Consider the following 15230-nt stretch of genomic DNA (forward strand, 5'->3'; position numbering starts at 1 on the left):
GCTGACTGGATAGCACGCAACAAAAAAGCTTTTCACTGTACATCGGAACATTAATAAACGAAATAAACCAAAACTAAACGATATACTCCAGTACTTGGTGTCCTTTTGATGACCAATGTACTAGGAGTTCTTGTTTTGCAGCCCCGTAAAACACGGCATTGTTGTAGTCCGCAAGATTCCCATTTCTCGGCCCCTGATTGATTGCGGTCCCTCACAGGCAAACCCATGTAGTGGGATCCCCCCCCCCCCTCCGTCCTCAATCACCTTCCCATTCACACACTGACCTTCTGTACTGGGCCGGCCTCCTCCATTGCCAGAGTGCGGCCACACGCAAACTGGAGAAACAGCACCACATTTTCCGCTCGGGTAACTTACAACTCAGTGGTATGAACATTGAATTCTATAATTTTAGGTAACTTCTACAAACATCCCCTCCCCCCCCTCCCTTCCTCCACTAAGTCGGTTAACCAGTTCCATAATTCACAACGATATATCCCTCTTGGGATCACACAAACCCTAGCCAACTGTAAATCAGCACACGTGACAATAAACTAAATTAAAGTGAACAATCGGCCTATCTGTTGCCGGCCCTGATTCGTCCTCGCCTTCTCTTGCTTCAAGATCCCCTCCCCCTCTACAATCAGTTTGGGGCTAGGTGTGGGCTATCAGAAGAAGGATCCCGACCCGAAACGTCACCTATCCATGTTCGCCAGAGATGCTGTACACAGTGGACTGCTTGATTGTAATCATGTATAGAGCTTTCGCTGACTAGATGTCACGCACAAAAAGCTTTTCACTGTACACGTGACAATAATAAACTAAACAAAATTAAAACTGAGTTACTCCTGCATTTTGTCTCCCTCAATGAGGCTATTTGCTTGCGAGGCCTGTACTTCCTCATGGGATCAGAGGCCACGGCTTGCTGTGAAATTGTTGGTCGGAGCGATTGGTGTCTCTTTCAGCTGACGTGGCAATCTCTCTATTGTTGATTAAAGCCTGCAGGTGTTCCACGGAAGGTTCCGAAGATTCTGTGTGTGACCGGGCCACGGGCCAGTGTAAATGCCGACCACTCTTTGCCGGGCAACGCTGTGATTCTTGCGTCTCCAGAGGGAACATCTTCCCTCGCTGTCAAGGTAACAATGGACCTCTTGTTGCTGTTGCCCAAGGGGGAGATCTCTGACCAGCAGGTAGTTCTGCTGTAACGTGGGTTTGCACAACGCTAGTTGGATATACAGGGCGGCACGGTGGCGCAGCGGTAGAGTTGCTGCCTTACAGCGAATGCAGCGCCAGAGACTCAGGTTCGATCCTGACTACGGGCGCCGTCTGTACGGAGTTTGTACGTTCTCCCCGTGACCTGCGTGGGTTTTCTCCGAGATCTTCGGTTTCCTCCCACACTCCAAAGAAGTACAGGTATATAGGTTAATTGACTGGGTAAAAATTGTCCCTAGTGTGTGTAGGATAGTGTTAATGTGCGGGGATTGCTGGGCGGCGCGGACTCGGTGGTCCGAAGGGCCTGTTTCCGCGCTGTATCTCTAAATCTAAAAATCTAAATCTAAATCTAAACTGTCTTGACAGTGGACCAATGATGCCACTTTATTGTCACATATGCCTAGGTACAGTGCAATGCTTTGTTTTTGCACACAACCCGGTATAATCATGCAGCAATAGTTCCCGGAGAAGAATTCGGCCATTCAGCCCATCAAGTCTACTCCGCCATCTCATCATGGCTGATCTATCTTTCTGTCTCAACCCCATTCCCCTGCCTTCTCTCCATAACTCCTGACATCCTGACAAATCAAAAATGTATCAATCGCTGCCTTAAAAATATCTATTGACGGCCTCCACAGATGTCTGTGGCAATAAATTCTACAGATTACCACCACAGAATCACAGATTCATATAGCAGACCTTGGGTAGGCAGTACACAAGTGTCACCACGTCTCTGGCGACGATAAAGTTACAAAAGTTCACCGAGCAGTCCTATCCTCCTCCGCCTGCCGCCTCCCCACCGGCTCCCCTTTCATGCTTGGTGACCTCTCGCCGGGTCCCCCCTTTGACCATGGGGGGGGGGGGGGGGGGTGTGGGGGGTGTCTGTTATTGCCGATTGTCTGCTATAACCAAGTGAGGGGGGTAAAGTTCAACTCAAGACCGGGAGGGAAGATGCCGGGCGTCGGGATGAGTGGGTTACACCACTGGGAATTCCCAGGCCGGGGAGCTGGGGAGCCGGGTAGCCGGGGAAGTGAGCGACAGGCCCAGTACTCACACCGCCTTCATGCTGCTCGCTTTCCCTGCTCCCGCAACATGAAGCTCCCGCGGCGCCAGCTCGTTGGGTATCGTGGGGCTGGCTGTGGGTTATCAGTGTGGGGCTGGAGACAGGGTGGGGCAGGGGGATGGGTGACTGGTGCTGAGGTGGGGGCAGAAGTGGGTGGGGTTCAGGGTCAGGCTGGTGATGGGTGGTTGGCGGCGTGGGGCTGGACATGGGTGGGTGGCGGCGTGGGGCTGGACATGGGTGGGTTGGTGTTGGCTTGGAAATGGGTGGGTGGGTGATAGGTGGATGTTGTGTGTTGGGCTTGGGGATCGGCGGAGAGCATCTGACGCTGAGGGCAATGAGAACTAAGGAGAGCTGGGACAGAGGTGGAGAGGAGGCCTGGGGCAGATCAGCCATGTAGGTTAATTGGCTGGGTAAATGTAAAAAAAATTGTCCCTAGTGGGTGTAGGATAGTGTTAGTGTACGGGGATCACTGGGCGTCACGGACTTGGTGGGCCGAAAAGGTCTGTTTCCGGCTGTATATATATGATATGATATGATGGGACTGAGGGGCCAAGTTGCCTCCCTACTCATGTACTCATGGGGTGGGTACATGGGTGGAAATGCAGTCTTCATGGAGACTAATCTTAGAACAGCATCAAAGGCTGAATGGCCTCCTCCAAAGTCATAGAGTCAAAGACCTGTACAGCACGGAAACAGGCCCTTTAGCCCATCTTGTCCACACTGACCGTTGGCACACTGGGCTAGTCGCATTAGCCTGAATTTGGCTCATGTCCTTTTAAACCCACCCTATCCATATATCTGCTCAGATATCTTTTGAAAGTCATAAATGTATCTATGGTTTCCTCTGACAGCTCAATCCCGATACGGTCGACCCTCCAAGTGAAAAAATTGCCCCTGCGTTCCCTCTTGAATTTCTCCCCCTTACCATAAGCCTGTGCAATCTAGTTTTAGACTGAACATTTACAGTATCCATGCTCCTCGTGATCTTGTACACCTCAATAAGGTTTAACAAACGCTCAGCCGGGTACATGGATAGAACAGGTTTAGAGGGCCAAGGGGCAAATGCAGGCAAGTGGGGCTAGTGTAGATAGGACCTGTTGGTCGACGTGGGCAAGTTAGACTGATGGGCCTGTGTCGATGCTGTGTGACTCTATGACTCGAAGGTCACCCCTCAACCTCCTACGCTCCAAAGAAAAAAGTCCCAGCCTATCCAACCTTTCCATATAACTCAAGCCCAGGTAACATCCTGGTGAATCTCTTCTGCAGCCTGTCCAACGTAATGACGTTCTTTGGGGTCTGAGGTTATAGTGTTGCGTCATTATCCAGTTGGCTAGAAGTCTGAGATAGTTTATTAAATCTTTCTTTTCCTAATATTGGATGTTTCTTCCAGTGACCGACTGCCACTCCCCCGGGACAGCGGGTCTTGCTCACTCTGTAAGTAGACCTCGAGGTTTTAATTTAACGTCCGTGCATCTGGGACTGTCCCTTGGCACCATGTCAACTGCTTTACTTCAGGAAAATCTTCCAAGCCCTTGGAGCTGATGGCTTGTTGCCAGTGGTTACGGCTCTCTGGAGAGTCTTTCAGCTCGTTGAGTTATGGCGTGGCCCCGATCCAGTTGGACGGGACAAACACGTCAGGGTTCAGGGCCAGGGTGTTCATGAATGTTAAATGTGTACTTGCCTGAAGTTTATCACTCTACAACACTCCCTATCTACCTGTGATGCCACTATCAGGGAACTTATGTACCTGCACTCCTAGATCCATCTGCTCTACAACACTCACAAAACCATACCATACGCTGTGCAGACCCTGCCCTGGTTTGACTTCCCATCTAATACCCCACACTGAATTAAACTCCATTAGCCACTCCTTAACCCATTTGCTCAGTTAATCAAGATCTGCTTTAATTCTTAATAACCATCTTCGCTGTATACAATACCACCTACTTTAGAGTCATCTGCAAACTTATTAATCATGCCTAGTACGTTCTCATCCAAATTGGTGATATAAACCACAAACAACAATAGGCCCAGCACCTGAAGCACACCACTAGTCACAGACCTCTTGGTCTTTTGACCATTTCAAATATAATCTTCCACCATCACCCTCTGCTTCCTTCCATGAAGCCAATTCTCTATCCAGTCGGCTAGCTCTCTCTCTGCATCCCATGCGATCTAACCTTCCAGAGAAGCCCACCATGCGAAACCTTATCAAAAGACCTTTGTGAAGTCCATATAGACTACATCTATTACCCTGCCCTCATCTGCCTTCTTGGTTACTTCTTCAAAAAACACAAGCAAGTTTGTGAGACTTGATATCCCACATACAAAACCATGCTGACTATACCTAATCAGCCCCTGTCTATCCAAATGCATATATATCTTATCCCTCAGAACCCTCTCCGTTAACTTTCCCACCACTGATGTTAGGCTCACTGGTCCACAGTTCCCAGGCTTTTCCTTGGAACCCCTCTTAAATAGAGGCACAACTTTAGCCTCCCTCCAGTCTTCCGGCATCTGACCCATGTCTAATGATGATTCATATATCTCAGCCAAGGAGGCTGCAATTTCATCTTGTGCTTCCTCGGATATATCTGATCAGGCTCGGGAGATTTATCTATCTTCATATGTTTTAAGACATCCAACATTTCCTCCATTGTAGTATGGACTGTCCCCAAACAATCTCCTAATTGCTCCCACTGATGTTCCAATCTGGTGAATTCAAGTTAGAAGAAAAGTGAATAGTGTATTTTGTTAAAGTAAAGGCCAACGTGGGCAAGGAGCCAACTTACCCAAATGTAAAGTACAGAAAATGACGTTGAGTATAAAAGAGGTTATTTAAAACTAAGCCAAGGAAAACTTGGCTTTTAAAGGACAAAATCCATTCCGTGTGATACTCAGATTTGCTTTTGGACAGGCTTCTTGCCGCTGCCTTGCAAACTCCAGGGGCCCTGGATGTGAGAAGTGTAGACCCCTCTACTGGAGGCCAACTGAAGGGGGACTCGATGGGTGTATTGGTGAGTTATCTCAGCCCTTCCTTCTTGGGTGGCCGGATGGTGTTGTAGACTAAAACACTGAACACTGAGTGCTGGACTCTGTGGGTCAGGCGCAGTGATCGGTTTTTGGGCAATGGCTCTACTAATCTATGTTACCTTAATTTTCTTATGTGTCATGCCATTCATTGTATATTTTCCCCTTACATTCGACCTCCCAAAGTGCTATACCTCACATTTGCTGCGATTAAACACCATCTTCCATTTCTCTGCCTATTTCTGTAGCTGACCTATACCCTGCGGTGTACTTTGACAGCTTTCCTTACAGTCTGCCACCCCAGCAATCTTGGTGTCATCTGTAAACCTACTAACCAACCCATCTATGTTTACACCCAAGTCATTTATGTATGTCATAAACCGCAGAGGTCCCAGCACAGATCCTGGTGAAACCCGTGTCGGAAGGAACTGCAGATGCTGGTTTACATCGAAGATAGACCCAAAATGCTGGTCGTTTTGGGGTCTGAAGAAGGTTCTCGACACCAAATGTCACCTATTCCTTTTTTCCAGAGATGCTACCTGACCCGCTGAGTTACTCCAGCATCTTGTGTCCATCTTCCATATGAAACTCCGCTGGTCACAGACCTGCAGCCTAAATATTGTCCTTCCACCACAACCCTCTGTCTCCAACGGGAAACCAGTTCTGAATCCATATGACCAAGTCACTGTTAATCCTATGCTTAATCTTCTGGATCAGCCCACCACGGGGGACTTTATCAAATTCCCGTGTCATCTGCAAACGTACAAACCATCATCCATGTTTCCGTCCAGGTCTACATTAAGCCTGATCCAGTTGTCCTTTTGTCTCCACATTGCAGAGTGCGGCTGTGTTGTGAGAGGTACGGTCAGTGGGATCGGACTGTGCGACCAGGTGAGTGTCCAGGGGAGGGTAAAGAGGTATCGGCCACGGCAGGTGCACTGGAGCCCGTGTTCCACACTGAAGCTGCCACCTTCCTGTTTCAGACCCGGGGCAGGTGTTACTGCAAAGCCAACGTGTGTGGGCAGGACTGTGGGCGGTGCGTGGAAGGGCACTACAACCTCCGGGAGAGCAACTACTTTGGTTGCCAAGGTGAGTGAAAGGGTGAAGCTAGGGTGGGAATTACTTCTCATGAGCATTGCGATGGTACAGCTGGCCCTCGTGTAATGGAGGGGGAGGGGGGGGGGGGGGGAGCTGCAATGCTGTACTTGCCTCAACTACCTCCTCCAGCAGCTCGTTCCATACACCCACCACTCTTTGTGTAAAAATGTTGCCCCTCAGGGTCCTATTAAATCTTTCCCTCCTCACTTTAAACCTGTGCCCTCTGCTTCATTGTTTCCCTTACCCTGGGCAAGAGACTGTATGTTTACCCGATCTATTCCTCTCGTGATTTGTACAATCTATAAGATCACCCTTCATCCTCTTGCATTCCACGGAATAGAGTCCTAGCCCGAAGGTCTGTTCCTTGTGTGTCTGTTCTACGATATGACTCTGCCGTTCTGCTCGATCTCCCGATAGGCTGCAGCTGCGACGTTGGAGGGTCCGCTAACCTAACATGCAGCACGATGACAGGGGATTGCCAGTGTCGCGAGAATATCGAGGGACGTACCTGCAGCAAGTAAGTGACCAAAACGAACTTACCTGGCAGGGGTCCGATCTCCTGAGAAGAGGCTATCACATTGCACTTCAGATATGCTGACAATGTCCCCAATGCGGGATACTCATAGAAACATAGAAAACAGGTGCAGGAGTAGGCCATTCAGTCCTTCGAGTCAGCACCGCCATTCAATGTGATCATGGCTGATCATCCACAATCAGTACCCCGTTCCTGCCTTCTCCCCACATCCCTTGATTTCTCTAGCCCTAAGAGCTCTATCTAACTCTCTTTTGAATGCATCCAGTGAATCGGCCTCCACTGCCTTCTGAGGCAGAGAATTACACAGATTCACAATTCTCTGGGTGAAAAGTTTTTACTTATCTCAGTTCTAAATGGCCTACACCTTATTCTTAAACTGGGGCTTCCTGCACTCCCCCAACATCGGGACCATGTTTCCTGCATCTAGCGTGTCCAATCCCTTAATAATTTTATATGTTTCTATAAGATCCCCTTTCATCCTTCTAAATTCCAGTGAATACAAGCTCAGTTGTTCCATTCTTTCATCATATGACAGTCCCGCCATCCTGGGAATTAACATGATGAACCTACACTGCACTCCCTCAATAGCACAAATATTCATCCTCAAATTAGAAGACAAAAACTGCACACAATACTCCAGGTGTGGTCTCACCAGGGCCCTGTACAACTGCAGAAGGACCTCTTTGCTCTTATATTCAAATCCTCCCGTTATGAAGGCCAACATGCCATTAGCTTTCTTCATTGCCTGCTTACTTTCATTGACTGATGTACAAGGACACCCAGGTCTCGTTGTACATTCCCTTTTCCTAATTTGACACCATTCAGATAATAATCAGCCTTCTTGTTCTTGCCACCAAAGTGGATAGATAACTTCTGTGTGGGACCTTATCAAAGGCTTTCTGAAAGTCCAGATACACTACATCCACTGGCTCTCCCTTATCCATTTTACTTGTTACATCCTCAATAAATTCCGGCAAGATAACCGATCCCGTTACTGCTATCCAAATGCGCCGCTATTACATCTTTAATAATTGACTCCAGCATCTTTCCCACCTTGGATGTCAGACTAACTGGTCTATAATTCCCTGTTTTCTCTCTCTCTCCTTTTTTAAAAAGTGGGATAACATTAGCTATCCTCCAATCCACAGGAACTGATCCTGAATCTATAGAACATTGGAAAATGATCACCAATGAGCCACAATTTCTAGAGCCACCTCCTTGAGTACCCTGGGATGCAGACTATCAGGCCCTGGGGATTTATCAGCCTTCAATCCCACCAGTCTACCCAACACCATTTCCTGACTAATGTGAATTTCCTTCAGTTCCTCCAACACCCTGGTGCTCTGTCCCCAAGTTCTTCTGGAAGATTGTTTGTGTCTTCCTTAGTGAAGACAGAACCAAAGCACCTGTTCAACTCGTCTGCCATTTCTTTGTTCCCCATAATAAATTCACCTGTTTCCGTCTTCAAGGGACCCACATTTTTCTAAACTAACCTTTTCCTCTTCACAAACCTAAAGAAGCTTTTACTATCCTTTTTATTCTTGGCTCGCTATCCTTCGTACTTCATATTTTCTCCCCGTATTGCCTTTTTAGTTATTGTCTTTGACCTCCCTTGTCAGCCACGGTCGCCTCTTACTCCCCTTAGAATCTTTCTTCCTCTTTGGAATGAAATGACCCTTCATCTCCTGGATTATTCCCAGAAATTCCTGCCATTGCTGTTCTATCGTCATCCCTTCAAGGGTCCCTTTCCAGTCAACTTTGGCCAGCTCCTCCCTCATGCCTCCATAGTCCCCTTTGCTCAACTGCAATACTGGCACTTCTGATTTTACCTTCTCCCTCTCAAATTGCAGATTAAAACTTATCATATTGTGGTCACTACCTCCTAATGGTTCCTTTACCTTGAGTTCCCTTATCAAATCCAGTTCATTACACAACACTAAATCCAGAATTGCCTTCCCCCTGAAAGGTTCCAGTATAAGCTGTTCGAAGAATCCAACTCAGAGGCACTCTACAAACTCCCTTTCTTGGGGTCCAGCACCAACCTGATTTTCCCAGTCTACCTGCATGTTGAAATCTCCCATAACCACCGTAGCATTACCTTTTTTACATGCCAATTTTAACTCCTGATGCAACTTGTACCCTAAATCCAGGCTACTGTTTGGGAGCCTGTAGGTAACTCCCATTAGGGTTATTTTACCCTCACAAGTTCTCAGTTCTATCCACAATGACTCTACATCTACTCAACTGCAAAATTTGTGGTAGTGGGGACTGCGTTCATGCTATGGGCGGCACAGTGGCGCAGCGGTAGAGCTGCTGCCTTACAGTGCCAGAGACTCAGGTTGGAACCTGAGTACAGGTGCTGTCTTTCCGGAGTTTGCATGTTCTCCCTGTGACTGCATGGGTTTTCCCCGAGTGCTCCGGTTTCCTCCCACATTCCAAAGACGCACAGGTTTGTAGGTTAATTGGCTTCGGTAAAAATTGTAAATTGCTCCTAGTATGTACTATGTGCCGGAGTAATTTGGATCGCCGGTTGGTGCGGACTTGATGGGCCGATGGGCCTGTTTATATCTCTAATATTAGGCCATTAGGCCCATAAAGTCTGCTTTGCAATTCAATCATGGCTGATCTATCATTCCCTTTCAACCCCATTCTCCCGCCTTCTCCCCATAACCCCCGACACCCTTACAAATCAAGAATCTATCAATCTCCGCCTTAAAAATGTCCATTGACTTGGCCAATGTATTGACTCCATTGATTCTAATTTAAATCGACTCCAATTCAAATTGACTCTTATCTCTAAAAAAATACCCCACTCTCCTTCCTAATTCACGAGAGGCCTGTGGATGGGGCTTGAAACCCAGGAATAAAGTATCAAGAAAACGAAAGAGCACAAGTAATAAGGATGTGGTTGCTTTGTTGGGGGTGTAGAAGACGTTTACCAGAGAAAAGTACATTGTAAGTGGCAGGACCCTTTGGAGCATGGATAGGAATCCTGGTGAGCCGTGGCCCATCCCAATGGCAGGCCTGGCTCGCCCGCCGTGGAACCGGGAACACGCCCGGAGAGGAGGCGGCGGCGGACGCAGGGCAAAGAAGAACCAGGGGGTCTTATCTTCTGTGCCCTCATGGTCAGATGCGTGAGGCGCCCCACCAGGAATAAAGGCCGAAGAGGGCTGTGCAAAGAGGGACGACGGTTCGCAGGTGACCGTAATGGAGGCGAAGGCCTTTGTGGCCAGCTGCAGATGAGACTAAAAGGGCATCAAAATGGCTCTTCTTGAGTATAGACTCAGTGGGCTGTTCTGTATATTCTGTACTAACCAGTGGATCGTGCTTATGTCTGGTGATAGTCTGACTGAACTGTATACAAAAAAAAGTATTTCGCCGTACCTTGGTATACGCGATAATAAAGAAACCATTGATATGGAGTCCACATCCACAACTTCCTGAAAGTGCAACATAAATAGGTAGAATGGTAAAGAAGGCGTACGGTAGGGGGATTGCATATAGGAGTCGGGAAGTCATTTTGCAGCTTTATAAGATTTTGGACCACATTTGTCGTATTCTGTACGGGTCTGGCCGCCCCATTACTGGAGGATGTGGAGGCTTTGGAGAGGGTGCAAAAAAGGTCTAACAGAATGCTGCCTGGATTAGAGGGTATAAACTATAAGGAGAGGTTGAACAAACTTGGATTGTTTTCCCTGGTGTGTCGGAGGTTGAGATAGAAGTACCTCTGATAGAAGATTTTTAAAATTATGAAAGGCCTAGCATAGGGGAGACAGTCAGAACCGTATCCCAGGGTGGAAATGTGAAAGACTAGAGGGAATCACTTTGATGTGAGTGGGGGAAATTTTGAAGGAGATGTGTGAGACTTGTTATTTACTTACAGTGTGATGAGTGCCAGGAACGCTCTGCCAGGGGTGATGGTAGAATCAGCCGATAATCACACACACACACCCAGACTCCCTTTTCTCGCCTCTCCCATCAGACGAGAGGTACAGAAGTGTGTAAACGCATACCTCTAGATTCAGGGCCAGTTTCTTCCCAGCTGTTATCAGGCAACGGAACCATCCTATCAATAACTAGAGAGCGGTCCAGACCTACCATAGACCTAATTGGAAACCCAACTATCTTTAATCAGGCTTTGCTGGACATTATTTTGCCCTGAACGTTATTCCAGTTATCCTTTACCTGTACACTGTGGACGGCTTGATTCTAAACATGTATGGCTTTTCCGCTGACTGGAAGGCAAGGCACGCAACAAACAGCCTTTCACTGCACAAGTGACCATAATAAACGAAACTAAACTGAAATAGACAGAGTCGATGGTGGGGAGCTGTGTCTGGGCTACGTCCATGACTCTCTGCAGTTTGGTCTCTGTGTGACATTGATTCGGTCATTCTAAGTACATTAGACTTTACGGAACTTGGAGCAAAAGCAAGGGGATGGTGGAAACACTGGATAGGTAATGGGTCAGCAGACAGCCGCACTGTCTGAAGGAGATTCTGTGTTTGATCCAACACCAACACTGACTAAACCAAACTAAAACTAAACTTATGTTTGAAGGCCGCGGAGCCAGCACTATTTTCCAGACCTTCACCATCTGAAGTATGAGGTGGAAGATGGCTCCCATGCCCAACGGGAGACCCATCCGCTTTGGCTTTGACCCACAGGAGTTTGTTAACTTCAGCTGGCGAGGCTACGCCCAATTATCGGCCGTGCAGGTAGGTCCTCGGCGGACCCCGTGAGCTGCGTGGGTTTTCTCCGGGTGCTCTGGTTCCCTCCCACACTCCCAAAGACGTGCAGGTTTGTAGGTTAATTGGCTTTGGTAAACATTGTAAATTGTCCCTAGTGTGTAGGATAATGTTAATGTGGGCTGAAGGGCATGTTTTCATGCTGTGTATCAAACTAAATTAAACTAAACACAGGAACAGGCCATTCGGCCCACTATGTCTGTGCCATGTCTGCCAAGGTAAACTATTTGCTTCTGCCTGCACGTGGTTCATATCCCTCCATTCCCTGCATATCCACGTGTTTATTTAAATGCCTCTGAAACCCCACTCTCGTATCCCGCCTCCTCCACCACCACTGGCAGCACGTTCCAGGCACCCACCACCCTCTGTGTTAAAAAAACTTGCCCTGCATATGTCCTTTAAACTTTACCCCTCTCACTTTAAAACTAGTTTTTGACATTTTCACCCTGAGAATAAGTTCTGTCTTTTTACCCTCTCTATGCCTCTTCTAATATTATTTAATTCTATCAGGTCTCCCCTCACCTCAGACACTCCAAAGGTTTCGAGGATTACAGGGAAGCATGGGGAGATGGACTAGCTTAGATGGGCTACCTTGGTCCTCATGGGCCAACGAGACTGTTTTAGTGCTGTATGGCTCTATGACCATCTGCCCTAGATTCGACGGTTGTTTACGAATGAAAGCTGCACATTTCTACCCTCTTTCTTCGTAAATGTGCTTCTGGGCTTCACCCCAGGACTCGGGTTTTCATCTGTGGACTGTCCCAGACCCAATCCATCCTCCACCTATGTGATTGATCTCTGCACGTCTGTCCATCTCTCTTTGTATCTTAGTCTCTCTCAAAAGGACACAAAGTACTGGAGTAACTCAGCCGGTTAGAAAGCATCTCTGGAGATCATGGATAGGTGACGTTTCGGGTCGAGACTGTCCTTTTGTGTATTCACCATCATCTGCAGTTCTTTGTTTCATTCCCTCTCCCTCTCCCTCTCCCTCTCCCTCTCCCTCTCCCTCTCCCCTCTCCCTCTCCCTCTCCCTCTCCCTCTCCCTCTCCCTCTCCCTCTCCCTCTCCCTCTCCTCTCCCTCTCCCTCTCCCTCTCCTCTCCCTCTCCCTCTCCCTCTCCCTCTCCCTCTCCCTCTCCTCTCCCTCTCCCTCTCCCTCTCCCTCTCCCTCTCCCTCTCCTCTCCTCTCCCTCTCCCTCTCCCTCTCCCTCTCCCTCTCCCTCTCCCTCTCCCCCTCTCCCTCTCCCTCTCCTCTCCTCTCCCTCTCCCCTCCCTCTCCCTCTCCCCCTCTCCCCCTCCCTTTCCCTCTCCCTCTCACTCTCCCCCCTCTCTCTCCTCCTCTCCCTCGTCCCCTCACCCACTCTCCCCCTCTCCATCCCCCCTTTCTCTCTCCCCCTCTCCCTCTCTCTCCCTCTCTCCCTCTCCCTCTCCCTCTCTCCCTCCCTTAGCAGATCCCATTGGTAAATTTTCAAATTCCAGGGAATATTGGGCCTAGTTGGTAAATTCCTGGTTCAGGTGATCTTCCCACATGGCATTACCCTTGGAATCCTGTTATTAATTCACTGTATTAACAGAGCACCTGCTCTAGGACAACATGTGCTCCCTCAGGATGAGGCCCAGAGGTGTTCACTGGCCGTGGACAAACCAGGAGCACCTCCTCCCCTCTAAACACAGCACTGCACCGGCCTCTCTAGCTATTCCCACAGCCCCCTTGATCTCTGCACCTCCCGTGCTTCGAGCTCCGCCATTTGGAAAGCGCCCTGTTTGATCCATTTCTTATGATCGCAATTAATGATCTCACATTTGCTTCCCCATGAAAGCCCTTCTGCCACAGTTGTTCATTCTGTTAATCTTGTCATATTTCTCTGTAGCCCATCGTTTCCAGCTATAAAGGCCGAGAAGGTCTTTGTATCATTGCCAAACCTGGAAATCTGATTTTATACAGAAATTGCATGTAAAATTCCAAATGAAAGAAGCCACAGCTGGTGGAACCACGGCCTCACAGCGCCAGAGAACCGGTTTTGATCTTGATCTCTGGTGCTGTCTGTGTGGAGTTTTGCACGTTCTCCCTGTGACGGTATGGGTCTCCTCCGGTTTCCTCCCATGTCCCAAAGACGTGTGGGTTTTCTAGGTTAATTGACCCTCTGTAAATTGCCCCTCGTGTTTAGGGAGTGGATGAGAAAGTGGGATAACACAGAACTAGTGTGAACGGGTGATCGATGGTCTTGCAGCTGTTCTTGAACCTGGAGGTCATGGTTCTCAGGCTCCTGTACCTTCCTCGTGATGGTAGAAGTGAGATGAGAGCATGGCCAGGTTGGTGTGCCTCCCCTTTGATGATGCTGGCTGTCTTTTTGAGGCAGCTTCTGTAGATCCCTTCGATGGTGGGGAGGTCAGTACCCGCGATGGACTGGGCAGTGTCCACCACTCTCTGCAGCCTCCTTTAATCCTGGACGTTCGAGCTGCCAAACCAGGCTGTGATGCAACCAATCAGTGTGTGCTCTACCGTACACAAGTAGAAGCACGTGTACATGCAAATTTACATCTTTGGGTCTGAAGTGCATTTATGTGTATTTAGTATTTTCCACCTCTCTCTGCTACTACTGTGGGCCAGGGCGGGGAGCATTGTTTGCGCTGTGGGGTGAGTGCTGCCTCTGAGGCTGATGTCAGGATTTTCCCTTATGCTGCTTTGACTACTTTTCTTTCCCCAGCCAGAGGTGGTCATGTCTATCTCTGTGACCTCACCCAATCTGTTCCGCATAGTCTTCCGTTACAAGCACCGCGCCCCAAAGCCTATTAGAGGAAGGATCTCAGTCACTGAGGAAGTAACTGTTGGGTCTTGCTGTAACTGTAAGTGGTTACTCTTCTGCGTATGACTTCCCCACTCACACTTTGCACCTAATGCACTGACCCTTTCCCTGACATACCCACACAAGGTCACTCCCCCTCCCCCCCCCCCCCCACAGGGGGACACTGTGTGTGGTGCATGAGCTCCCAGGCACTGCCGCCAACTCTGTCCCCCTCTCCCACCAGTCACGTGTCCATTAACTTCACTTTTGCAGAGTAACGTGAGGGTGATGGTGCATGTGCCGAGCCGAAACCTCAACGCGTTCCACCTCACCCTGCGATATATTAACCCCGGGTTCACCACCGTCTATGGTCGGCTGACAGTTTACCGAGTCCAGCAAGGTGCAGGTAAGCCACAGAGGGTTCAAATCTCACTTGCTCCTGGTCCCATTGCCACTCACGGTAAGTAATCGAGGAACATTTTTTTTCTTGCATCTCCTGAGTTTCATCCAAAACTCTGAGTGCTGTGTGTGCATGGGCAACTGGCAGAGCGTAGATATTGGCACAGGTTTACTGTTGCCATGTGTATTCAGAAGCAGTGATAAAGCTTTATTGGCTATCCAATTAAATAAGATCTGACCAATCAAGCTGTACACAAGTACAACAGGTAGTTCAAAGAGAAAAATACCAGAGTGAAATATACAGTTTATAGCAACGTAGTGCTACAGTTACAACCTAGTTTATGGGAGGACCATTCAGTGAACT

The 15230-nt window shown here is 48.5% G+C and overlaps 1 protein-coding gene across 1 annotated transcript in view; it reads left to right on the plus strand.

Annotated features, from left to right (window-relative positions):
- Positions 1 to 15230, plus strand: part of lama3 (laminin, alpha 3) — a 195125-nt gene that overhangs the window by 65098 nt on the left and 114797 nt on the right. Inside the window, 9 exon segments of the mRNA XM_078397982.1 lie at positions 996 to 1133; positions 3663 to 3706; positions 5190 to 5289; positions 6141 to 6193; positions 6286 to 6391; positions 6818 to 6917; positions 11496 to 11559; positions 11561 to 11653; positions 14741 to 14873. Of these exon segments, the coding sequence (XP_078254108.1) occupies positions 996 to 1133; positions 3663 to 3706; positions 5190 to 5289; positions 6141 to 6193; positions 6286 to 6391; positions 6818 to 6917; positions 11496 to 11559; positions 11561 to 11653; positions 14741 to 14873 (831 nt within the window).

This window comes from Rhinoraja longicauda, chromosome 4 (assembly GCF_053455715.1).
Source record: "Rhinoraja longicauda isolate Sanriku21f chromosome 4, sRhiLon1.1, whole genome shotgun sequence".
NCBI lineage: Eukaryota > Metazoa > Chordata > Chondrichthyes > Rajiformes > Arhynchobatidae > Rhinoraja > Rhinoraja longicauda.